The 27,872-nt window shown below is 42.7% G+C and overlaps 1 protein-coding gene across 1 annotated transcript; it reads right to left on the bottom strand.

Moving 5' to 3' along the window:
* Positions 1-381: 381 nt before the first annotated feature.
* Positions 382-27,552, bottom strand: PHRF1 (PHD and ring finger domains 1). The gene is made up of 18 exons (XM_083864342.1): positions 27,474-27,552; positions 21,609-21,804; positions 21,167-21,289; positions 19,484-19,716; positions 18,434-18,517; positions 17,344-17,465; positions 15,650-15,747; positions 14,937-15,109; positions 13,329-13,458; positions 12,872-13,011; positions 11,864-12,051; positions 10,966-11,085; positions 8,935-9,089; positions 5,293-8,082; positions 4,532-4,608; positions 3,739-3,999; positions 2,519-2,647; positions 382-1,342 (listed from the first exon to the last, which is right to left on the bottom strand). The coding sequence occupies exons 2-18, from the start codon at positions 21,697-21,699 to the stop codon at positions 1,208-1,210; spliced, it is 5,049 nt and encodes a 1,682-aa protein (XP_083720468.1). The 5' UTR covers positions 21,700-21,804; positions 27,474-27,552; the 3' UTR covers positions 382-1,207.
* Positions 27,553-27,872: the final 320 nt, after the last annotated feature.

Below are 27,872 nucleotides of genomic sequence, written 5' to 3'. Positions count from 1 at the left end.
TTACTGGTTTTCTCTTCAATTTCTCTGTGAAACATCTCCTCCTTGGCAGCATTTGATGAGGAATGATTCCAGTCAAATGATATCCAGCACCCTTGAACCTAAGAGCCTGTATTTCAGATGGTCACTTAAAAGACCAGTTGCTCTGCAGCACCTGCAGGCAAGGAGTTTTGCTAAAGCAATCGAGAAGAAGTCAGAACATGTGCTGGACTCCTTTGATTCTTCATAGGAAGACCAGTTCTCCTGCAGAGCAGGAAGGACACTCACTAATCCAACCCAAACCACCTTCCACACAGAGTATTCCTTGTGCAAGAGCCAAGTGTGCAGGTTTACACGGAACAGCCAGGCCACGGGGGAGATGCAAGACAAACAAATGACACCTGCTGTAGGACAAAAACCATTCAAAATAACTTTATAAACTCTGTCACATTTCTGCTTTGTACATCAGTTCAACCTTATCCTTTGGGCTTGTTACGGAAAATTGACAATGCTTGCTTTTTGTTTTGCTTTTTCCTGAAAGGCAGACACAAAATCAGCCATCAGTGCATTATTTACACAAGTGCAACACAATCTCCCACCCCAAAATTAAATTCTTTCACTAACCAAGTACTTCCAACAGAATGTAAATGAACACCACAGCTTGAGCAGTGTTTCTGAAGTCAGTTTGTAAAGGTTAGCTCATTTCTGCAATCCCCAAATGCCAGAGCGAGTAAAGCTTCGCTCACCATCCAACGGGCTAAAAATACAACATTTCAAGTATTAAATCAAATTTCTACAGACAATCCGTATTTCCATAAATAAACACAAGGGAAACAGTATACAGCTCTCAATATACTGTATGAAAAGTGGTGTCCAGTTTCAAACTTTAGCAAGACAAGTGCACAGCCCAAAAATGTGATCAAAGTAACCCTGAAAACTGCAGCAATCCAGGAGTTTCAAACATTAATCTCTTCTGTGTTTCCCCTTGAATTACTCTGCTGGTCTGAGGCATTTGCTTGTTATTTTGTTCTACAGCTGTAGGTAATCCAAAAAAGTCCTAATTTCATTCCCATATGGAAACAATTCAAGAGAAGGTTCCATAGATGAAGTCTACTATCATCTTATTTCTCTGCACTCTGCTTACAATGGGATGCAACTGCAAGTCTGTTATTCCCATAGTATCCACAGCTAGGACAAGCTCAGTCCAAGTCATGCTGGCTGTGGCTTGCTCTCAGTTTTCCACTTCACGTATATCTTCACCATCAGTTTTCTTATGTTTCCTCATATGTTTGTATTTTTCCACATACGCCTTCACCAGGTTAGCCACCTTCATAGGGTTGATCTCTCCACTTTTGCTGTGGCAGATCTGCAGAGGATCAGAAAGGGCACTTGGTCAGTGACAGCAGCTCAGGCAAGTGGCAGAGAGGCCCTAGGCTGTTTGGGAAGCCAATTCCTGCACAGAGCCCCAAGGCTCATAGCAGGGTACATAAAGCAGAGAACAAAGACAAGAGCAGTATTTTCTTTCAAGCATTCCAGAAATGGCCCAGAGATTATCTACAGAGTACTAACTGAATGCAGAGGCATCTCAAAGCAAAACTACTAATTTTTACTACAGGCTTTTCCACCCACCTATCCAGTTTTACACAACATGTAGTAACCAAGGAAGTGTTGATATCCCATTTTTGGGATGCTTTTGAGGAAGCAATGCTCAGATTAAAAGAATTTGGCAGTTTTGAGAACTCCTTTTGAGACAGGGGAGAAAGCACAGACTCTATCTCTCTTCAGAGAAGAGCTCACAGTGATTTTCACAGTAGCAACTGGCACTGCTCAGCTCTCCTGCAAACACTTACAGTTCATATGGGTCACACAGAAGACATGAAATTGCAGCCATTACCTTGGGAATTTTTATTTATGATGGAATTTCTCAGTGATAGCAAGATTGGAGAGCAGGGAGAAAATACAGTTCTCTGAGGTCAGTTAACTGCCTTGACCACAGGAGCATTACTTCCCCTTACGAGGCAACATTTACTTGCTGTTTATGTCTTTCGTAGCCATGATCTACTCAGCACTAAGATTTGAGACAAAAGTCTGTATCAGTGAAATTACAAGGCCCTCTTCCAAGGTTCAGGGACACCACAGATACTCAAGGACTTAAATGTACAAAGAATTTTCTCACTTTATCAGAAACAGCTAGAATTCTGGCTGAAGGCCTTAGTGAGGGGGATTTGACAATTCTCACCCAGGGCAGATACCATGTAACATTTCAGCTCAGGCAACTGAAGCTTGGCTATGCTCTTGTCCACTAAAAACATGACCTGGTAACAGGAACAGACTGACAGCTCTCTTTAATGACACCTATCAGTCTTGCTTAAAGCAACTACTGTTTCACTACAGGGCTGCAGAGTATCAGTCAGGGTCCAAAGACCTGCTAGCCCAGTTACGGCATGTAATTGCTGAAAGGGCAAGTGCAATCGAAAGTACTGCCACGTATGTAACGACCTGCCCAGCTCCTCCTCTCCACTTCCTTTCACTGGGCCCTCACCTTCTGCACTGCTTTCCGAAGGATGCTCTTGTACTCCTCCTTTGTAATCTCCCTCTTCTGGTAGAAAGGTTTGATGGCAAGTTTCACTTCTTCCACAGCCCTTTCTTGCATGTGAAGCTTCTTCATGTACTGCACAGGAAAAAGAACTCCATTACCTTGTGCTGCCTTGGGAATGGTTTCTGAATCTGTTTTTCTTAGAAATGCTCAAACAACGAAAGTTCCCATTTCACAGTTTCAGAAACCCAAGTAATCACCTCAAAGTGATTTCCTTTACTGTCAATTACTGTCTTGAAACAAATTTCAGTTTGCACTGTGAGGAGCCCTTGCTTTACATAACATTTATTCTGTGTCTTAAAGAATGTGTTTTAAGCAAGTGACTGCAACGTGGGCTTCCTGGTTTTTATCTGCTTCTCTTCCAACAGCTCTGAAGTAAACACACGTCCAACAAAAGGCATCAATCAGATTCTAAAAGCAGCAAACCACAACTGCAAATATAAAGCTTCAGACAGCTCTAAAGACAATCTGAAAATTGCAGAGTTGCCTACGAAGTAATGATTACAGCTGCCACCAAAACAAGTTCATAAAAACTGTTGCTCATAAATGGAGGCTCAGTGGGAAATGCATCTTACTGTTTTGTTTTATGGTACAAAGCAAAATAATGGGCTAAGAAGTTTTTGTTCTTGTATTAGCACCCACTGTACCTAGAGCAGATAGTCTGTGCAGCAAACCCAAAACTCATCAGCAAGGGACTTGCACTGAAAGATCTCCAAAGTATTTTACCATCCCTGCATTTTCAGTGCTGATAAGCAACAAGATACAGTCCTACCTCTCTAAAGGACTGTTATGAGAATTGACATTAATGTCAAAGCTAGGAAAAGAGAAAGGGGAAACGAGAAAACCAGATGTTTAGAGAAACTTGGACATGGTGGTTTCTGGAAATTCCCTTCCAAATATTCATGCAAGAAAGTTTCAGAACTTTAACAATGTAGATGTTTTAATCACTCTCTGTCCTATTGTGATTAACCAACAGAAACCAATCAATTTCCTCTAATGGAGTAAATCCCAAATGAATTCAAAAAGAGAATTGCCTGCTGCTCCTGGGTTAGCACAGTCAGTCACCAAAACCAGCAGGGCTGGGAAAATAGAATACAGAAAGTTTAAAAATCCCCCAAATGAAAAAGTTCAAATAAACAGCTCATTAATTTTATGCATTCACTCACTTCCTCGTTTTTTGTTTTATCCATTGAAGGTTTGGGTGTTTTGATCTTTTCCTCTGCACTTCCAACAGAAGCAGCCTGGATTCCTGGCTCAGATGCTGTAGCCAGGCTGCCTGGCTCTGGGGTGAGGCTCTGTCCTGCCACGCAGCCAAGAGCTGGAAGACTGCCCTGCATGATGAACTGAACCGTGGGCTGGCTCACCGGGGCGTAGGGGGGCAGGCTGGAGGGCAGAGCTGGTGCCAGAGGGATGTTCTGACAGTACACCTGTGAAACAGACACCACTCCATAAATGCTGGTGCTGACAAGACACAATATCAGAGAAGGATTTTCTGAGCACCTTTTATCCACCAAACCCAATCCCCTTTAAGTGGTGGACAGCACAGACTGATGGCTCAGACCAAGGCTACCAAGCCAACATTTACAGCCTGATCACAGTCAGGAAGAAGCTCACAGCTTCTAAGGCAGCATCACCATTCTGCAAGCTACTGCTGAATGCAGAAGCTGCATGTACAGAGCAGAATTAAAAGATAATACATTTCTTCAATTGTAGGGAACACCTGAGAGATTAAATGATTGAAGGATTGCTGAGGTGTATGGGCCACATGAAATGTACCACACGCAGAGGAAGGCAAACTGCCATGAGAGGAGGGTGTTGCACAACGAGGGCACAGATGAGATGGGATGCCTTCCACGACACCGGGGTGCTGGAATAGGAACCAACCTGAGAGGAATCTAGATCAGGAAACATAGGCTCAGGAATCATATAATTGGTTGGAGGAGGCTCATTTAACTGCACCTGATTTAATGTTTGGTTCAAGTCCTCTGCTTTCCAGGCCCCTTCTTTTGCTCGCTGAAGTTTGTAAAACGGCATCCCTAGGTGTCCCAAGGAAAAGAAAACATCTTAAGAACAAAACTGTCAAAGATTCAAACCCAATTCTATTTTAAAAATTAAAAGCATCTAACAACAAAACTAGCTATAGAAGGATTTTTTTAGCAGTCATTTGTATTTTAAAGCTTCTCATAAGAGAGCTTCTCATCCCCTTGAGCAACTTCTTTCTACCAGATTTATCTGTTCAGAGTAACCAACAAGAACAACACAGGTAACTCTGTCAACACAAATAGCACAGGTTCCCCAGCCAAACTGCTTCTGGCAGCTTTGGTTTAGCAGCATTCACAGAAGTGAGCTACAGAGACTTGTCACGCTCCTTGGTTTTGAGAAACATTTATAAATTCTGAAGGCAAGGCAACCATTCTAGTTAAGTGCAGAAAGGGTGGGACATGGGGTGCCAGTGCAGAGATGGGGCTGTTGCATGCGCTTCACGAGTGAACAAGCTGCCACTGGCTGAGCTGTGCTGACAGCACGTCCTCTCCAATTCGTTAACACAACTCACCTCATGATTTCAACCAGTGCAAAACGCTCTCAGGATTGCAAACCACAGCATCATCTCAGCTCACATGACAGAGCTCCTACTCTACAACCAGGTTTGGCCAGGCACCAAAACCCTAAGCCTTATACACCCTGTTTCAACTGCTGTTTGTTTTCCAAAAGAGACTTACTTGGAGCTTTTCCAGCAGATAACACGCCACTTTCCTCCTCTTGAAGATTCCAGGTAACTCTTTTCACTGGTGCTTTTGATTTCAAGGCAGGACCCTGAGGTACCACTTCCAGCTCAGGCTTAGTGAAATTACTTGTATTTTCATTTGAGACAAGGCACTCCTCCTTAACCTCCCTCACACAGTCCACGACTTTGCTTTTGGATGAGCTTTGAATCGGTGCAGCCTCAGCTGGAACATGCATGATAACCTCCTTCTTTGGAGGTTGTTCCATCAGAGATGGACATAATGCAGTATTTTCTATTTTAACTGTAATCTCTAGGTTTGTATTGCTACAGCTACTGAGCACTGCTGCATCAGTACTATTCATTAAGTCCGTTTCAGCAAATGAATCCACATCGCCAATTGGGACACAAATGTTTTTGTTCTCTGGTGCAGGGAATGCAGTTTCACTGCTCGCTTCCTGACAGATGGACTCTACCTTTAAAGTTTCTTGGACCTCTCTCATCTGAACTGGGGTTTCAGCCTGTATTTCCTCAAGTTTGACATTTGGTTGGATGGTTATGGAAAGCCCTTCTAGTACTAGCTCCTCTTTCGGCTCTTGTTTCACAGAATGGGGTTGCTCCAGACATCTGGTCACATTTTCAGCTGGAGGCTTTTGATCCTTTTCTGGTGCAGGAGGAGGCAAGGTCTCTTTTGATCTATGTTTCCTTTCTTTGGAACGTGATCGGGATCGCAGTCTTTTCTCCTTTGATTTGCTGCTTTTGTGCTCCCGAGAGCGAGATGCAGACCGAGAGCGAGATCTCCACTTTCTCCTCTCCCGAGATCTGGACCTCGATCTCTTTCTGTCCCTTGACTTCAAACTAGTTTCTTTATCATACCTCTCGTAGCTTTTGTCCCTCCTGTGCTTCCGCCTCTTAGTCCTCTCAGCGCTGTTTGACCGGGAGCGGTCCCTCCGCCTTGATCTTGACCGAGACCGTCTTTTCTTTTTCCTATTTTCATAAAAATCAGAAGTACTGCCAGGACTACCTGAACGTGACCTAGATTTCCTTCTGTCCCTAGACCAAGAAGTTTTTGCCTTTTTTTCCTTGGTTTTATCCTTTGTTTTCTTTTTTTTAGATCGTTCATGACTGCTAGAACGGTCAGTAGAAGACCTCCTGCTCTTGGATTTTAAGGTGTGTGCTTTGCTGTGCTCTTCCCCACCTGAACAAGAGGTAGATCTGGAGCTTCGGTCCCTTGAATGTGCTCGGTCTCTTGACCCTGAACGTGATCTCTTTTGCTCTTTGACAAGTGCTTTTTTCCTTTTCATCTTCTTCTTGCTTCGGGAGCTGGAGTTTGAACGGGATCTGGAACGTGATCGCCTCTCTACTTGTTCTACCTTTTGGACCTGCTGCCCGTCACTCTTTGAGGGACTATCTGGTTCTATTTTCACATTAATACTAGGTCTAATCAATTCTTCAGCATTAAAGAATACATTAGGTCCTTCTGTGCTTTCCTCCTTTAAACACTTTGTATTAGAAATTTCCTTAACAGCAGACGAAGTGCAAGGACTGCTTAGCACATCTGCCTCATCCACATTGTCTCGTTCCTCTGTATCAGAGATCTGTTCTACAATCCTGCTTGCTACTGTTACATCATCACGAGACTCTGTGTTACTAGATGGCAGGTCAGAGTCCGTCCCAGACTCAAATATATTTTCTACCCTATAAGGGGTGAAACGACGGACAGTTTGAAATGTTTGAACTTTTGGATTTTCAATGGAAATAGTCCTGGTGATATTAGTTAGTGGGATCCCTGAGCCAAGCCTTTCAGGACTGCTGTTTGCTGAACTTGAGTCTGATCCTGTTGGCTCAAAGGGATCATAGATTTCACTTTTGACCTGCTTTTTCTTTACAGAGAAAAGAGGCAAAGGACTCTCCTTCTGCTGCACTTCATCATCCACAGGGCGGAAGGTATTACAAAATCCTGGGCTAGCCAGCCTGCTGGAATGTCCTGTGTTCCCAGGAATATTGATTTTAAAACTCTCAAAAGAGCCTGGGCCTTTTCCCCTCGAAGTGCCCAGCAGCGATGAACCACTATAGCTGCCGGGATGGGTGGAGAAAGACACCCCGCTTGGACGTGTCTGCTGCTGCGGTTCCTTGGAATTTGACTTCTGACTTTCCACCCTGCTACCCTTTCCTGGCTGATTAGTGCTCTCTTTGCCAGTCAGCTGGGTTATACAGGAGCTGGGGATATTACAGCTTTGGCTTCCTGCAGGTTCCGGCACCACCTGCTTGCTGCTGGTTTCTTTTTTAATCTTTGGTATCCTGGGAAGCTCAAAGATGTCAATTCTCTGGGAAGGTGGTTTTACTGGTGGCCTCACAGTTACAGCTTTTGAGCCAGAATTCAAGTTACAGCTCAGGGGCTTTGAAGATGAATCAGTGGGTACAAAGTTTTTAGATTTTCCATTAAATCTGGGCATTTCATCCAACTTTGAGCCATGCCTGCTCAAAGTGGCTGTATTCTGAGTCTGGACAGACCTGGGTGTCATTGAATATTCTGATTTTACAGTTGTCTTTTCCAGTGCAGTCTGTGCAGGGCTTGCTGCAGACTCGCTCCTGCTCAGTGAGGGTGGAGGCAAGGGGAACAAGCCTGAGGAGCAGGGTCTGGAGCGAGTACTCAGGCCTGAGGAAAGGGAAGGTCCGGCCATGGAGCTGCTTGCTGTGGTCCCTGAGAGCGCTGTACTCGGGTGGGTGCTGTGCCCTGAACCATCCTCCACTCTCGAGTCACTCGCTGGTTTTCTGTGAAATGGAGCTATGGCACAAAAACAGACAATTCAGCTTTTCAGGACATATCCTGAACTTTTCTGCCAATGTTAACCAAAGTACTGAGCTAATTATTTTAAGTTCCACTGTGGTTTGCAGACATGCCACACAGTAATAAGGAAGTCCAGTAGTTCTTTTGGTCAGATACTCACAGTTTAGTGCCAGACAACCCATCTGAAGCAAATACTAACATTTAGGAAATACACGATTCTGTTCTGTAGGTATCACCTGATTAGTGCTTATTATCCTGTACTTGCTGATTGACAGAAGTGACTAACAGAGGCTGTTAGAGGCACTTATTTTAAGACTAAAGCTCTGAGTTTCAATTTTAATAGATTATTTTAAGGTTATGCCATGTCAAGGGAAGACATAGCTGGAGATGATAGCACATATTTAGAGCTCTGCTTTTGCAAAGAGATTTCTTGCCAAGGTCCTTCACCTTGCTCTTCAAACTGAAGTACAGATCACAGGCATGGCAGCAATGCATGACACATGCCAGAAAAACTGTGTACTAAGATAACTCTGGTCTATCCAGTCCTACATTTTTTATAACAAAGCAAAGCATGAAACCACTGTGCAACTCATTTGAAAGAAGAAAGTTACGTATTAAAACTAAAATCCTCCAGTAACATCTCAGGTCTGCATTTAAACACAGACGAGCGACACTACTTCAGAACATCCCTCTTATAAAACAGATTACTGTTGGCAGCTACCACTATATCCTACATATTCCACTGCTCAGTAAGAGCATCCCTAAGCTTAAAGCTATACAGCCTGTAGGATCAGGGCAGATGTGATGAAACAAAGAGGCAAATAGCACTGTGAGGTGCCAAGTCTTTACCTTCCTTCTTTGCTGTCAGCGAACCATCTCTGTTGATGACCACATCTGAACTGCTCATCATGAGAAGGCTCTGTCCAGACAGGATACTTCCCAACAGATCAGGCACAGGAGCAGCTTCTGCTTCTTGATCAGGACTCAAGGCAGGCACACTGCTTCTGCATGTTTCAGAGGGGTTACATTTCCTTTACTCTTACAGCACTTGTTCTATACACACACATTACATTAAAAAGAAACCAAAGTCAAGGGCATAAACAGAGGTCAGCCAGGGAAGTTCACTTGTAGTTTTGGCTTCACTAGAGTCATTCACTCCCCACCTTTCTCTGACAAACAGAAGGTGAAGTCTTTATTGACTTCTCACAGGAATAACACAAAATAAGAAAGTAATCATTATCTGAGACTTTTGGTTAGCAAATGCTGGTGCTCACTGTGTTGTACATCATAACTTTCCAGTGCATTTAAAATGCATTTTTGTAGGATAAACCACCAATTATCACTTCAGAGATATTTCTATCCTAGCTGCTTCTCTTGCCCCCACTAAATCACAAACACAAATGTATTCCTCAGTCCTACACTTCCATCTAAAAAAAACCTGACAGAGCTTGAACCAGTGTTTAACCACAAGGTGCCACTGGTAGGGGTAGCTAAGAGCATGGCATACAGAAATTACACTGAAAAACAACTGTAATGCTCCCACACATGGGACAGCACAAACACTCCCCTTCATGCTTTGCTCAATTGTATGAAGATAGTTTAAGTTCTCAGTTCTTGAAATAAGGTGTTTCTGGTGTTTGAGGTTTTAGTTTTTCATTCTTTGCTTTTGAGTTGATGGGATTTGAGGGGTTGTTCCCTTTGAATTTGCTAAAAAACAAACTTCCAAAGGGACCCAGCTCTTTGAGGGAGCTACATTTAATTTCTGCATGACAACAAAACAAACCTCATTCACATAATGTACACTAAAACACCTGTAATAACATACAACAGAGAGACAAAATGGGATTCCTAAAGGAATCAGCTGCTAAGGCTAGACCAGGAAACTCAGTGTAGCCCAGGCCAATGGAGCTTTTAGAAGAGCTGAGTATCACCTAAACAGCTCTATCTTCTAACCAATATGTTACTCAAATAACTCTGAAGACAGGGAAAGCTTCCTGAAAGAGTCCTTTCAGGACTGAAATGGGAAAGGTAGACAAATAATCTAAGTCATCATAGAAATAAGACTACCTTAATGCTGAGAAACCAACCTTCATAAGTCAGATGCATTAGAACACAGCTATGCAAAGCTTTCACACCTTTAACCACTTAAGCTGAGCTCCCTTCATGTCTCTTCAGCTCTGTTAGCCTTGCAGTTTTCTGGGACTCTGTTGGTACCTGCCTCAGTGACTTCCCTCACGCCTTTTCTTCTCATCATGCTCCTGATTCCCTGTGTCCTACCCTTCAATCCTGAAAATTCACTGTGGCTGCCAGTGGGGGGCAGCCAGGGCTCCCTAGCCTTGGCAGGCTTGCAACACACAGACAGCAAAGCAACTGTTAAACTGCAGGATCAAACAAAGCTTTTCCTCAATTTTCTGAGCTCAAACAAACAGCAGCAGAACTGGGTAAGATGGGTACAGCCCTCATCTCCTCAGGATGTGCAATTGGATTCCCCAGCCTTCTCGAAGAAGCAAGTGTTTTTTTACAGGTTAATGAGACGGGGATTTAAAACATACTAATGGGGTTACTAAATAGTCACAAAACAAAGTAAGAAGAGTCAGATTAGGGGAAAAAAATACTGATTTTAAATTTCAACAGAAATGTTAAAGGTATGATGAAAGAGTATGTGTTCAACACAAAAAAAGAATTCTTGCACAAATTGTTGTGGTTATTGCACAAATTGTTGTGGTTATTTATCTACACTTGTGCAGGTATGCATGTATGCACACATGTACTTTTTAGAAGACAGAGTAAGAGAAGGGTTAAACAAGGATGATCACTAGGTTGACTCTTTTGTTAGGGTCATTAGACAACTAAGAATAATAAATAACAATGAACTTTTACCCAGGAAGTCCCACAGAAACAGGTCTAGCTACAGGACGGTGAGACCTCAGCGCTGACTGGGAGAGAACTCTCCTTTTGGCACTCACTGGCGAATCTGGATTTGCTGGAACCTCTTCATTACTGTCATAAAACACACACATGAATCCTGAAATTGTCTGAAATGTTTTTCACATCAAAAAGATGATATACTGCTATGACAGATGTGGTTAGAGAGCACTGTATGTTTTATTATGATATACTAAAAAATATTTGTGCAATATACTTATTTTCTGTTCTGCTTAAATAGAGCAACTTGATTCAAATGTATATTAAAATAATCTAAAATGTTAAATGGATCCTTTCGTCTTCTACGAAAGGATTAAAAAGAAATATTCAATGGAAAACTAAATTTCACCAACAATAATTGCAGACGCCCCCTCCCCAAAAAGTCAAAGTTTATGAGTGACATGAACTAAGGCATAGTAAGATTTCTCCTGAATTTGAAGTGTCTGGAAAAGTGAAGGTAAGAAAAGGAGAACATGGAAGATTCCAGAGGTTCATTTAATTTTGTGTTTACTGTATACCAAATAGCTGCCTTCACTTAAAATAAACAACAGCAATGGACCAGACTCCTTCAGATTCTAAGCTTTCAAGAGCCTCATAGATCTTACTGAAAGTTTTCTTTTAAATAATCAGAGGCTGATTATTTCAGAAAAACACTAGAGGAGGCTGATTCCTTACAAGTTTAGCAACTCTGCCCAGAAGGAAAGAAAGAACAGGCCATTATGTGTTATCATAGGCTGTGTACCCAAAGCTGCCCTCAGATGTGAGATTCACACTCTGCATGGAGCTGTATGTACAAACAACCCAACACCTGTTAAATTACCAGGTCCCTGATCACAATCCAGACATCTCTCACCTTTCATAAGGATCTAACTCATATGGATCTCCAAACACAGAGAGAGACGCTGCACCAATATCTGCTCTCATCAGCCCAAGCGAGGGCTCCATTGGTTTGGATATGGAAGGAAGTGAGGCCCCACGCACAGGTTTACTGAGCCCAAGGGTTCTTGCAATACGGGAACGAGTAGTAACCTCCTTCTTCCCCTGCACAGACAAAGAGATCAGGTTATTTGTATGTTAGGGCAGGTAAATTTGTGTTTGAAGCCCCAGATTCTTCATTTAGGCTGTGTAAAGTCATCAGGTTACTACCATCAGCAGCATAAGTGGCATGCATTTATTGCCTATGTTTGTTTTGAAGCATTTATGAAACTTGTAACTATGGCCTATATGTCACTTCAAACAGAGACTGCATGTATCAGATATGTGACCAGATAAATTAAGCTTCTAAAAATCTTTAATAATTCAAAATTGTTGGTTCCTTATTAAATGCTAGAGTTCTAGCTCTAAGATGTAGACTCTAGTTAAAGTAGCTGATAAAAAGAATCAAGTTGGTACAGAGTATTCTGCAGAGTCATTTACAAGAGAACACTACTTACAACTGAAAGGAATTTTGAGAGCTCTTACAGATAAGCTGGGTTTGCAACAACACAGCCACAAACATCCACAACCTATTAAAAAGTATAGGTGCTGGCAATTTTAACTGAGTTTGCATCAGTAGCAAGTAAACAATACAGCTGAATGGCACGGCAAGACGTAAAGCCTGCAGGACATGCTTTACAACCTGATCCCTACAGTCCCTACAGGAATTGTCAGCAAAGCCAGCAAGCCTGTCTGGAAGTTGCAATTCACTTTCACATACAACATCTTTCTGGAGTACTCTAGACACATTCTGAACAGACTCCCACCAGAAAGAAATGTGCCTGCTATGATTGTAAGGTGGCATTTCTTCCAACTGAATCCCATGTTATAGTGCTTTTACAGAGGACTGCAAATGGCAGATACTGACTGGCAGAAACTCACTCACATGTGATCTTACTCTCGTCTTTTTTCCCCTTCTCTTCTTTGTCAGACGCTTGCGCCTCTTCAGCTGTGCCCCTGAACTCTTCTTCCCACCAGCAGATTTTGTCTGGGTTCTTTTTTTGCCTCCTACTTTCTTCCGCCTTCCTGATGGGACAAAAACCAATGATCTTAGTTCTGGCACTAAGTGTTGGCACTATATTTCACACTGTACTCCCCTTTTTGTCCTCCCATGACACACAAAGCAGATCAAAGAGACATACAGAGCGCCACTAATGGCGGAGCACAAAAAGTTACAAGGATTCATTTAAAAACCATTTTCACAGCACTTTTGGGCAGAGGTGGTATAGGGAAAGAAGCAATGCGTGGGGGATACCTCCACAGCTGAGCAGGTGTGGCAGCACACAGCTGATGTACAGTATTTTGTAGGATTCAGGCTCCCCTGGGGTGCCTGATGCCCTTACCAGTTTTCCTCTTCTGCCTGGTAGGAGCACGTGGTGTCAGAGGACGCTGGTAGACAGCTGTGTTCAGGCCTGCTACAACTGCCTCAATTGTTTCATCCAGAAGAGAGGACATGAGGTACCCCGGCACATGCTGTGGGGAGGATCAGAAGTTACATGATACAGGTACCTAAAGCTCAGCAACATTTACTTATAAAAGCATCTGATAAAGAAATAGATTTGAGATTCAAATGAAGAAACCCCTCACATCACCAAGCTGCCAGTTAAGCAATTATGCCACTTTTTTAATCTACTGACTGGCATATTAAGGACCTTGTTCTTCAGTCTTCCTCAGAGTTACATGCACACTCCCAGCTTCTCACCGCTCTTGGAGGACAACAGTTTACACTCCCTCGACCAGTGGAATTATGCTTCAGTCAACTCAGGGTATGAGCCAAAATAAGATGCACTTTTGTTCAGAGACAAAGACAATAAATAACACTGCCTTTCTAGATATAGCTTGTAATCATCCCTGCACATTGAGAAGTGGAGCTAGGAACAGCTTCTTGAATGGGAAGTGCTGGGTTCCCAGGATTACACTACCATGGAATAGTAAAGTACCCAGGCACCATTCCTCTCACCCACAGGTGTTTTAAAAATCCACACGATTTTTAAAACAACAAATAAGAAAAGAAAGAAAAATAACAAGTTACCTTGCAGAGTCTTTCATTTCAAACAACACTCTCCTCTCCTTATTTTTTTTTCAACATATAGCTCTGACTACTCAGTTGTAATTGATTAACAGCAATGCATCAAATAATTAATCAACCTTTTCTATTTTACTAATTCTTCTAAAGTTAAAATTGAAACATCTGGGTTTGGAGACAGTGGGGTTTGACAGTCAAAATCTTCTCCATTATGGAGGACATAATGAATTTAACAACTACTAAAGCATTCTGGGAAGTCCTTAAATCAAAGGAAAATGTGATAAAGCTTAAGGTGAGCTGGATCTTCGTTCATGGCAGCTATCTCAAACTATACTTAATACAGTAAGAGATGGATCCTGTGTATTTGGGATACTCTCCTGCATAGATTCTCTAGTACTGTTAATGTGTTTGAACTCATGTGGCCACATTATTGAGGACACTAACATCTGGTTCTTTCCTCTTCCAACAAGAGACTGATTTTCACAAACACAGAAACCTTGAATTTTTTTCTCTTCAGCTGGGCTGAGGGCAGTCAGTCAACATGTTCTACTGCTATGGGCAAGGAGGTAAGAGGACAAAGGAAAAAAGAAACAACTGTCAAATAAACATGCTAAAAAATGAGAAGTGGTGAATAAACTTTGTATTAATAGCCACTAGGAATAAAAATACAATTTTGCTCACACCAGGGATGATAAAAATGCAGGCTAAGAGAGGAAGTTGCTGCAGCATTTCAAATAGAGCACCTTGGTCATGTTCAGTACTCCATTTACACATGTTGTACATCTCAGATTAAAAGAGCTCCTCAACTACTAACCACTGTGCCATGGACAGTCAACACAGACAGCTGAGCTACTGAAATGGGGACTTATTTGAGTAAGTCCTGCCCAGGGCTGTGCAGAGGCTCCCTCAGAAACCCCGTGGATACCCGGATTTGCTGTGCCGTTGTTATGCGGTTCCTGTTCACCGTGGCGCGGACGCGCTCGCTCTGCCGAGTCCTGGCTATGGCGCGGGTTCGGACGTGAGGGCGGAGCCTACTGGTGGTGGGGACAACATCGGCCATCAGGGCGGCCACCTCTTCCTCACTGACATGATCTGCATCTTGAAAGAGAACAGCCTGAGGTTACTTGTCTTTCTACAGGTGAAATAATTTAAAGAATTTCAGACAAAAAAAAGCCAGCATTCCCTTTCTTAAACCAATCACCTCTGCAGGCAGCCATTACCCTCTGGACAGGAAATGAGCAGAGACACCACTGCTTCAGTCACACAGTATAACGCTGTTCTAGGTAACAGAAATTGCTGCTACCTTCGCAATCTGAGGTCAGGACACTAATAAATTCTTTCCAATGTAACACAGTGCAGTCTGTGGGGTGCTGGGATTGCCTTGGAAAGGTTAAAGGATGCTTACAAGAAGCAACTCCACAGGTTGTAACTGCAGATGAAAATCTTCATAAACAAGATCCTCTCATCAGTCAAGAGTTCAAGTCTAATCTTAAGGTTCAAGAGAGAATGCTTATCAAAACAATTATTTGAAACAGATAAAACCAGGAGGTTAAGCACATCTTCAGAATACCACATGATTCACATTATCTAACTCGGGAGAAAAATATTTACTTTGACTGGCTACTACAAAATCCTTACCTGCAGCACCATTGGCACCCATGGGGGCACAGGCGGGGCAGAACCATTCATCTACAGGGACTTCACTCAGAGGAGGATTAAGGCATTCCATGTGATACCTTGAGAAAAAAAAAAAAAAAAAAAAATCAAACAATATGCTCCTGACCAAAGGAAGACAGCATTTTACCTCTATGCAATGCTACATAAGGCAGACTCATTTTCTTAAGCCTGAGACGATGGTTTACGCATCCACTTCTACCAAACTGCAGAGAAACAATGTTACCTGATAGTTATTCAAGGATCTTCAGTTCTAGATGGTATTTTCATCACTTAAGGCTCAAAAAAACCTCAGAAAACTGAGCATTTCCCCTCATGCTGTGGTGAATCACCTGCCATTTGAACCCAAGCTGCAAGAAATGTGCAGAGCCAAAACTGATAGTGGCAGGAGAAGTACAGAGGTGCTGGAGAGAGGCAATCAGGAAACAACATCGGCTTCCTGAGAACCAACACAATATTAACAGCACTCGTACTTATAAGCAGTTGAAGCAAGCTATTCTACACTTTTCTAGAGTTAATCTCACCCATGGAGAGCTAGTAAAGATGGCAAGTTCTTTTTCCAAGATGTGCTTCTGGAAGTGCTAACTCTAGAAATCAAGTATATATAAAGAACTTACTTCAGGAAAAGAAGACAAAAATCAAATACCTGTATCAAACTAGAAATAACAATATATTTTAAAAAATTATAGTAATGTTGGGAGATCACAAAGTAAAATCTGAAGCAATACCCTAGCTGAGACAGGTTTATGGAAATTCAGAAAGAACTTAAAGATGAGATCTATGAAACACTGTTTTGGCTTAATATTTTAAACTCAGTGTTCTGATGATACTCTTAACAACCTTTAGTGTTCCTGATTTTGTCTTTTTCCCAGAAGATGAATCAGTGTATATGCGTGTATGGACAGTGTATATGGACACAGAACACAAAGGAAAAACTAGAATTACCAGATGTCTAGTTAGCTTGCTAGAAGTAATTTTTGAAAGCTTATTTTACATACTCATTGCTAGCATCTCTCTTTGTTCAATGGGTAACTTTTGACATCTTCAAACTGACAATGCTAGAAGACTGATTAAGCAGCCCAAGGGCTTTAAATTCTAGCAGAAAACTGTAGGGCTAAAGTTGTGTTCAAATATATTCATGACTCTACTTAAACATTTGTTTTATTAATCAAGGAGGGGGTAGAGACAGAAGTAAGCAAGAGTAAGAGAGCTGTGACTGTAAAGAAAATCCTCAACATTTCACAAAATTGTGAATCTTAAGCATTCTCTTGCACAGCAGTAATGCCCAGTCACTTGGGACAAGTCATGCATGCTCTCCTCAAGGAGACATAAAGGATGTAAGGTTCTACCCCTCACACACCCAGATGTTGCATGGATGAGCACAAACACCTTCATCACTTGAAGGCACAGTCATCTGTTTCGTGGCCTGCAGCCTTGATGTGTGCAGGACTCTCCACACATACATTGCTAAATGACCACAAAAAGATCCATCACATCATGGGGATGCAAGTCTGCACTACAACACATGGGTACACGGCTGGCCACATGACGAGCCTGAAGAGAGCAGCAAGGGGCAGCCTGCAAACCAGACAGTGCCTGTGGAGCAAACTCCAGCCATGTGCAACCATGCAGGTGCTGTGTTCATTTCAGCCTCTCACCCTGCATCACAGCCATCGCAGAGCAGCAGGCGATCCTCACGGTCACTCCTGCCACACACCTCACAGAACGTTGGATCATCCTCTCCATCAGTACCCTGAGTTTTCGTGTTCTCAACTGGAACCTAAACAGAACAGGGATTCACAGTTTATGCAGAATGTGGCACTTTTTAAAATCCATCATCACACTAACAGTAGTACCTGCAGCAAAATCTAGAAGTGAACGAACCAAAATGGCTGTTACACACCAGAACCTTCACTTAGTTCATTCAGTACATCTAGGGCATGATGAAATGCCTGACAACATCTATTTAAGTTGTCTACAGACACCAATGACTATACAGAACTGCATTTTAAGAATAGGCAAAACAAAAATTAAAAAACCAAACTAAAAATAAGATCAAAAGTAGTCAACTAAAAAAAAGATGCCAAAAACGAGACTACAAAAGAGAGCAAACATTGCTGACCCCTGTATTACTTCAGTGTTAATTCTCACTTCTGTTAAAATGCAAACAGTAATAAACCATCAGTTTATGAAAAGAAAGCATCAAACCCCTAAATGTCCCCTGGAAACCATCATCTTTCTGATAGCAATTAAGAGCAATGACAACTCTTCGATGTCCTTTTGTGAGCAACTACCAGCACACTCAAGCAGTGCCTTTCAGGGTTCTCCTACTGCCTTGTGTCTCCCCTTACAAACCCAACTGCTACACAGCATTCCTAAGAAGAGATCATGGATAATCTAGATTATTCCTATTCATCCTATAACAGCAGCTGAAGCATGCAGGGCACTTTCCACATGTGGACAGGCTTATCCATGCAGAACAGTTTTCAGTCAAATGTTCATTATACAAAACAGGCAGTTATGAAAAACGTTCTTTTTTCTACCCCCACAAAGACACCACAACACAATATTGCAGGAAATAAGATTAAGGAAGAAAAATTGTCACAGCCCCTTAAAAGGCAATTTCGAAATAGAAAAGAAGTCATTCATTCAGATATCAAGTATTACATAAACACCCTAGAAGGGTAAACTTTTGAATAACAATTTTGTGCCAAATGGCCTGGTTGCTTGCTCCAGTAAAAGGCTTACCTTTTTTAAGATTTTACCACCAAAATGTGCCCGAATGTTAATGTAATTAAAGAGGATTCGATCCACTGGACAGGAATTTGCATTCTAGGAAAAAAAAAATTCCCAATGCAGTTAATAAGTGCATCACTTTATTCAATTTTTAAAAAGAAATCTTAAATTATTAATGTAATAAGCATTAAATTAATGTAGCAGTCATTTTAACAGCTATTGATCTTGACATTTTAAATACTTAAAACTGACTTATCTGGTTTACAAACAACATGTTCTATCAGAGAAACCACGCATTTGTAGAGAAGCATTTATTTTACTGAAGCAATTTAATTATTATTCAATTGCCAAAGCAACATTAAAGTTCTTCCAAACACTGCCTTGAAATAGTGCTCATGTTTTAAGGCATTTACTTTCCTTTGGACAAATGAGCAACTAGAAACAGTTTACAAATATATTCACAAGAGCAATTTATTTGCTTTTTAAGAAATTTAATCACCATTGCTACTGCTGCCTGCGCTGTAAATTTTGTTTTAACTCTCACCCTAGATTATGACTATGGGAGCTACACAGGTAGCAAGAAACTCTGAATGAAAACTGAATTCAGAGCAAGCTGCTGATTGGCAGTATTCTTTTACATCTTTTCTATGCTTAGATGTTCAGGCTTGAGGCAACAGATCCCAGTCCAATGATCACAATATAGAATTCAAGAAAAGATAAAGACAGATCTATAGATAAACATATATAATATATATATGCATCCAAGCATAGAGAAAAATCAATGTCTCAAATTTAAAAGCCAAAAGAACAAACACACTTGCTTTTGACCTTACAACGTGCAGAAAATAGAGAAAATCAGGATAGGTACAAGAAAAACAGATCCAAACTTCCAACATGAATCCTGCAAACAGAGCAGTAACCCAAGTCTGTTTAAAAAAGCTTAAGAAAGCAAATATCAATATTACAGTGTTTTGTTCTCGTTACAGCACAACAGCATGATCACAGATAGATCAGAGCAGAGCACACCAGAAGGCCACAGGACATCACAGACAAAACACTCACCTTAGACCACTCCACAATGCAGTCCAAGCAGAAGTAATGGGAGCAGTTCTCAGGGGTCCCAACAGCCTGATCCCTAAATGTGTTGAGGCAAATGGGGCAGTTCTCACTATCCTCATCGGAGGAGAGGCTCACTCCATTCAAGTGTGGCTCTGATTTCAAAGAATCAGTCATTCCTTCCACCATGGCCTCACTTTCTTCCTCCTCTTCCTCTTCTTCATCATCATCTTCGCAATCTTAAGAAGTGAGAGATAAAAACCAGCTTGTGTGTGCTGCAGGGCTTCAGCAATGAGGGCAGAGGGGGTGGGCAGGATAGAGCTCCAGTTCACAGAAAATTCCAAGTAAGCTTATTTTATGAGGCTGCAGGGCTCAAGCACAGCCTGCCCAGTTGAAGGCAATAATTTTTGCTGTTTTCTTGCTTTCTAAATCCCTTCACTAAAAAGCAATGGATTACTCTGGTGAAAAATAAAGCCTGATAATGTGTGTAGTCTTGCAAAGCACAGACATCAGAAAAGCAAAAGATTATCTAAACAAGACAGTTAAGATATATCAGGCTATCGCTGAACAATGAAGTTAAAAAATAAAGTTAGCATGTACCCAACTTTTGTTTTTCTAAGAGAAATTCCAGAGGAAAAGCAGCAGCAACACACTCTACTGCAGAACAGCAAATGAAAGATTTCACCGGTAAAATATGATTTTGTGAGCCAAGGGATCTCAGGGCCTTAGAGACTGCTTAAAGAAGCTTGGTTTTGAGTAACATTAAACACTCAGCACATATTGTTGAAAGGTATTGTTATTTTTAGACCAAAATACAAAGATATGTTAGTCTTTCCCTAAAACCTGTGAATGAAGCTGATATTTTCAAGAAGCAACAAAAAGTACCTAAAACCCTACTCACTTTGAGGGAGGACTGGAGGTGGTTGTCGTTGGGCTGCTTTTTTTTTTTTTCTTAAATGAGAATGGGGCCCTTTTCTTTTCTACTGAATTCTCCTGTCTGGACATAACAAAGTATACTCTGAAGGATGCATTAAAAAAGCTTTTTGGCACCTAGCATCAATTTTTTAGTCTGTGTTCAAATCAGTTTGACTAGTAACTTGGAAAATTGTGCTCTTGCCTTCTCAACAAGCTTTGGATCTGATAAAAATCTATTTTTGTCTGTCCAAATATTAACTGGAGCATAGCAGTTTCAGAAGAATATGTATCTCCAGAGTATGTTTTCAGTAAAATTAAAAAATTCAAATAACATCCACACACCTTTTTCAAAGAAAAATTAATCTTCCATCCTCCCTAGGTATTAGAGCAGTAACAACTTATTTCCAGAATTCCCCATTACAACATTCACTTTAGAGCCCCATGCCAAAGCAAACTAACAAACATGCTTTTCATAAATGAAAAAACAGCATAAGCCATTGCTGCAACTTTGACTTTTTCCTCCTCATGCTGGGGCAGAGCTCACTCCTGCTGACTACAACTCCACTGCTTTGATTAGCAGATAGTCTTCAAACATGCAAATGCTTTAAAAGCTTAGAAATTGGGCACTGTTACTTGTTTATTACTGTAGGGTTTTGGCATCAGTCTGAAATAGCAGGATTTACATTTCACTGTTAGTTTCTGGAGGAACAGCTTTCATCTTGCTCTTCCTCAGTTATTAAAAAATGCCTGTTAAGGCACATGAACAGACCTTACCTTCTAATTCTTCATCTTCACTTTCTTCCTTGTCCTCCTCACCTCCCTCTTCCTCAGTGTCATTATCTTCCTCTTCACTACCAGTATCATCTTCTGAATCCCAGCTATTTCCACCATTGCTTTCTTAAAAAAAAGAAGAGTAGAGGAAATAGCTATTTGATGCAGACAGGCAGAACAGGTACCAGAGCCCCTAATCATGCCATTATGGATGAAATGAACTCCCAAATTTCCACAGTGGTATCAAGCTGCCCATCTGGAGAAACTCCAGGGAAGCATGCCAGCAGTCTGATACACACAAGCTATGAAGCAAAGTGAAACAAAAATAGTCAGGAAAAAGGTGACAAATAGCCACAAACACCTCTTTACCAGCCTTTTAAGGGTAAATGAATAGGTTCTGCAACCTCAAAGCAGAAAGGTGCCCGTGCAGAGAGGCTGCCCTTACCTGTTTCGCTGAGGAGGGCGAGACATTGCCTTTTGCCCTTTCCCAGAGCAGCGTTCTTGTTGATCAGCTCATCCTGGCTGTCCTCATCCATGGCGGGACATGGGAATCCCTGCAGGGCAACACGGCTCAGGGAGGCACCTACAGCAGCAGGGCAGGCACCAGGCTGGCACAGGGCATCCCACACATCTGCAGAGACCTGAGTGGGAGAAGGGACACTGCTGTCCTACACATTGCTCTCTGAGTAGGTTTCCCAGTCCCAGTTCAGAGGTGGTTACAGCTGTGAGGTTTCACAGCCCTGCTGAGCTGGATGAAACCAGCTGCTTGTGAAAATCACTGCAGGTGAGAGATTCAGCTTTGTCTTGGGCTCCTGGATGGCAGCAAAAGGTATAACCAGAACTCCCCACTGACAATAGCAATAGAAAGCCTACAAACACTAAAACCATCCCATGGACCAGCAATTCACTGCAAAACTGAAGGGACCAGAGGCCCTTTGAACAAAGCCTAACAGGATGACAACATGTGTTTTAAATCAAAATACTCCATCTTGCCTGATTGAAAAGAAGAATAAAGATTATGTAGTTTAGGTCCTTTATTGCAGGAGAAAAAAAAAAAAAAAAAAAAAAAAGCCTTTGCACAGCTCAGTCATGAAATAGAGAAGTTGAAGACCCCCCAACCAGACCCCCCAACCATTATTCCGTGGAAGAGATAAGACCTGATTTAGTGCATATTAATGCAATCACATTAATTGCTGTGCATCAGCACAGACTGGCAGTAAAACTGACAGATACTGGGAGATGTTGCATGATCCAAATTCATAATGACAATTAAATCAGAGCTTTTAACACATAATGCTACAAAGCATTAAGGCAGACAGACCCCTGGCAAGCTTCTATAAGCAAGTAATGAAAATATATAATTAACAGACACTTAAAGCTAGGTGTCATGTCTCAAAATGAAAAAAAAAATCTTTTATAAATGTGGTAAAGAAGTTTCAATCAGGTGCTCTTCTCCCACTCTCCCTGTTCCCCATTACATATCTTGCATATTAAGAGATTTTTTGGAACAAAACATTATGTTTTATTCAAGTGCTCTTGATCTGTACCTTTGCTTGCACACTCCCTCTTTAAGCCACATAGCCCAGCTCTGCACCAGGGAGCCTTAAAAACATAGGTTCTACTAAACTAGACCAAATTACAAATGGAGTCTTCAGTGCTCAGGGAAAAAAACCCCAACAAACTAAATAGAAATAAGATTGAGCTTCAACACAATTAAGTTTTTGTAAAGATTTTTCCTAACTTCAGTAAGAATCTTGCCTAAAGAGAGGTTGATATCTTTAGCTAAATTTGTGCCTGTTAACAGGAGTGTTTAAAAAACTGTTTAAAAACAATTCATGTTGGCTGAAAATACACAGACTCCTCAAAAGCCAGTCACTCTATGATGCAACTGAAAAAATACAAAGGAACACCCGGAATTTTTCAAGTTTCAGCAGTGCGTATGTATGAATTATTCACACTGAAACTCAATTATATAATATCCTCCCAAAAAGCTCAGTTAGCTACAGCAGTGCAAAATCTGTGGTGACGTGACAGGCAGGACACACAAAGGGAAGGACTGGCAGCACCAGTTCCCCAGCAGGGCAGGGGCAGGCACGTGTTCCATCCGTGTATTTGGATGCTGTGCAGAACCTGAGTTACTTCTCCATGGGCACCTTGTGGGATTGGAGCGGGTTCCTGCTGACCTGTCACTGCCACACCCAGCCAGCCACAGCCCTCCTGAGCCACCGAGGATGATGGAGGCCAACCAAAACCACGGCAAGTAAAAACCAGGGAGAAGCCTCCACTTCATTGTGGCCATTACCTTCGTTTCCCTGCTCTCCAGTCTTCCTTAAAACAAAGCAATAAGCACAGGGTGGAAAAGATCTTTGTTTCAAAAAGTGATTCCTACAAGCCACAGTTCTGACCAACAAACACTCAGCTACATTTCCAAACAGCATGCATTTCTTCACTGTAGTGAATAAAACAACTACCCGTGATATTTTTGCCTTGCTACCCCATGGAAAGCTATCCTTTAGGCACAGAGGCGAACAAATCAGCACTTGTGACTTGACAATCTAAACTGACATATTTATGCTGCAAATGCAAGCTTGTACTTTGCTCAGAGGCAAAAATCCAAGTTAAAGAAGATCTGGTATTGCAGCAAACAATCAAGTCTCCAAATCCTGTCAGAAAAAAAAGTCTGCTTTGTGGATAGCTGGAAACTGACAAGGAGAAACCAAGCAGTGAAGAGATGAATTGAATTTGAGATTTCTAAGCACATCACAAGTACTACTTTACAAACAACCTTTTCCAAATCAGGCAGCTGCTCTTAAGAAAAAAAGAGGGAAACCATGGTTGACTATACACCTAGTGAGAGAGGCTCCTTCTATTTTTTAAGAACAATAAGCAGCATTTCCAAGTTGTTGGTTTTTTTTTTTTTTTTATGGGAGGCATTTCAAACAAATTGCCACTGTGAAACACAAACACATTCACGATACATTTCAGAGAGTTCACCCACCTGTGCAAAGCCCCATTTTCTCCAGCACTTACAACATCAGAATTTTCCTAAACCCCTGAGCCAGAACTAGCAAATACAAAATAGATGGAAAGCATTTTTATTATATTAACCAAGAAGTTTGGTTAAGGAGGGGATGGCAATCTTTCCTTCAGGGCAAACCTTTACACTTCTGTAACACAAAAGGCCAGATTGCTAAAAAGCAACCGTTATCCCTGAAGGCCATTTGACTCAGGCAACTACAGCTGCTCTTAATTTTGGGGGTGTGAAGGACATGTCCTCGTGGCTGTACCCAACCCCTCGCTGCTTGGTCACTTGGAAAATCCCATGGTGTGCACTACTCTCCATACAGCCCTTCAGCTGCAAGCAGCTCTCACATGCACCAATCCTCCCTGCTGCATCCCACTTTGTAAGTTTATTCAGAGGAATTTAGGATGGAACACAGATGCAGGGTAATCTGGCCAGAGATCCCTTGTCTTGTACTCTTCCACTCACAGCACTGATGCTTATTGCAAACCCCACTCCAGCTCCTTGGGCAGGTGCATCATCCACCCGCACAGCACATCTATCCCGTGTCCGGATTACAGCCTGCACACAGGGCTGGTTGCAGACAGGCACTGTCCTCCTCCTTAACACCCCTCTGTTTTCAAATTCTCATTTAGAATACCCCAAACAAACATTAAACCACAGAAGCAACGGGTGCATGGCAGGTGTTTGATCACTCTACTCGCACCAGTGCTTTCCTTCCCCAAGACACAACCTCAGTGAGGCCAAATCGGGTTTGCTCACAGAGCTGTGTCCTTAAGCCCAAGCTCTGCTATTAAGACAGATTACCTTTTTACACAGAGATGCCTCAAGTCATTTTAACAGTACAATCAAAGAGCAATTACAAATGCTTTCTTCAAGCTCTACTAGCAACAGGGTTTTTTGTTGGCTTCAACAACAGAGAAGATTAAGTGCTTCCTCCAGAACAAGTGTTTATCAAACAAGCACTTCAGCAAACATTTAGCTTTTTTAACTCAAGTCCTTATGCATTACCAACAATCAGTATTTTAACATCCTTTGAGTATGTTCCAGTGAGAAGGCAAGCACAGGAGGCACCGGAGCTTCATCTCACCTGACACGAAGCCCACAGAGCTGCTACAACAGCGAGTGCCTCTCCCAGCCACGGGCACTTTCCCTCCTGGCACCAGCCCAGCTCCTCCTCCACCAACTTCATATGTAGCTTCTACATTTTTTAGAAACAGAAGGGCTACTACAGAAGGCATTTACTTTCATCTGCTTGGGTAACACTCAGGATTATTCACAGGCAAAGAAAGGTTTCTCACAGAATTTTCTCACAGGGTGGTTTTGAATGCTGATCTAATTTCATGGGCCACTACTGAGACATCATGTTCTAAGGACCCTTATAACTAGATTTAAACTTACTAAATTTTCAAACATATGGGCTTTCAGGTCTCATTGGCACATCTGCTTCACTGGGGGGAAGGGATTTTGGTTGTGGATTTTTCTTGGTTTTGTTTTTTTCCCCAAACCAACTAAAAAATTTAGTTCTCTCCAGAAAAGCAATGTCACACATCAGAAATAATTTAACTTTGTTTCCAATTTCATATCTTACAGTCAACAAAAAGAAAATAAAAGTTGTCAAAATCATTGTTGTACCCAGTTGGAAAAAATCCGGTTATGGTGTGACTACTATCAGCCATCACCACATTCCAAAGGTAAATTAAGACAACTTGGCAGGGAAATAATTCAGATTAACAAGACACTCCTACAGCCCAGAGTCCTGCACTGCCAAACTAGCATGCACAGGGAGGTTTAAAAAAGTCCCCTAAATCTAAATTTAGATCCTTGTTTAAGTTACCAAAAAAAATTTAACTCTTAAATACCACTATCAGAACTGCCTATGCAATAATTTAAGTGGAAGCACCTGAGAACTTAATAGATAAGTCACAGAAAATTAACCCTGGGGTAGGTAAGCAAATGCTTATCTGCCACCCAACCTAGCCCTGCCCTAAATTCAGCCACCCTGAATTCCAGGATGAAAACTGTCCACCAAAGCTTCCTCAGGAGCTGACACTGCACTCTTTGGGGAACTTGTAATGCAAACAAAGCAACACAGAGTCTTTGCAAAAGCACTTCTAAAGTACAGCATCTTACCCAGAGGGGCAGCTGAGCATTTTGTACCTCTGTATTCAAAGCAGCAGCAATGCTCTGTGGAATTCCCAGCCTCCAATTCCTTGCCACTGGTTCTGCTTCCAGCTGCCAATTAACTACTCTCCAACTCTGCACATCCTCCTCTTTCTTAACAGGCCTCTTTTCCTAGGAAGAGTCACCCTTACTGGCGAGTTCCCTTTCAGCATCAGTCTTTCACACCAGTCCCATTTTTAGCTACAGCTTCCCCTGCTGTTTATGGGCATGACTGTGGGAGAAGAAAAAAACCACAACAAAAACCGACAAACCCAAACAAACAAGAAAACTCCAATAAAAAGCTCACACCCTTTTACATTCTGTGCACAGCCCTATGGAGGGAGGCCCACCGACCTACAGGAAAGGAAATAACACAGCAGACATCCCTGAAACAAACCAGCAACACACTACATGACAACAACCTGCAGGGAAATCAGCAAACAAAACCACAGAAGTCCCCCCCACCCCACTGTCCCCAAACGTGGGGCACCAGAGACACAACTGGGAACCTCCTCGTAAGTATAGGTCACTCAAGGCAAAGTTTTTAAGCCTAAACGTGGCCTTGTGATAAGATAATACACGATTAAATTGGAAAAAAAAAAAGGCCAAAAAAAAAAAAAAAAAAAAAAAAAAAAAAAAAAAAAAAAGCTGAAATAGCTGATAACTTCTCCAAGACCCGTGTGTGCACCACAAACAGCGGGAATGGGAATGGGTGGGAAGAGGGAGGGGGGAAAAGGGAAAGGCGCGGACACAACACGCTGGAAACGTTTAGGGTTTTGTTTAGTACCCTTACTATATTTATACACCTAGTTAGTACATTTATTTAGGTCTTTGCCTCAGCAAAGGCAGCGGGATGGCTCCCCAGCCCGCTCGGCCCTTTGCATCCCGCGGGATCCAACACGGGAATCCCAGGAGCCCCCGGGGACTGCCCGACTCGGGGCCGCCCCCCCGCCGGAAAACAACCCAATAAACACGCTGTCGTCGTTGTTGTTTATAGGAACGACACTAAAGCACCGGGGCAGCCCGCCGGGCGGGAGGCGGCCGCTCCGCCAACTCCCAGGGCCCGGCTCCCACCAGCCCGCCCTCGCGGGGCCCCTCCACCTCCTGCTCGCCCCGGGCACTCACCGAGGAGCAGCCCCGGCGCTCACATCCCGGCCAGGAGCCGCCCGGCGCTGGCTCAGACCCGGGACCCCGCGGCCGCCGCTCCCCCGGAAGCGCTGTGGAAACACTGGCGGGTCACGGGCCGGCAGCGGGCGGAACCACTGCGCGTGCGGCGGGGGGGGAATGGGGCGGGACGAACCATTCGGGTGACGGGAGGGGGAGGAAATCGGCCGCGGGGATGAACCATTGCGGAGGGGACGCGCGGGCTGTACCACTGCGGGGCCGCGGGAGGACAGGGCAGCGCCGCGCTGTTCCCGCTCCTGCCGCTCCGAGGAAAAGGGCTTGGCAGGGGTGGCCGGCATCCCTCCGCCGCTGTCTCCAAGCTCTATGGGGGGAAAGCGGGGCGCAAAGGCCGCCGAGGCC

This window comes from Zosterops lateralis, assembly GCF_965231275.1.
Source record: "Zosterops lateralis genome assembly, chromosome: 6".
Taxonomy (NCBI): Eukaryota; Metazoa; Chordata; class Aves; order Passeriformes; family Zosteropidae; genus Zosterops; species Zosterops lateralis.
This window is presented reverse-complemented; position numbering and strand designations above follow the sequence as displayed.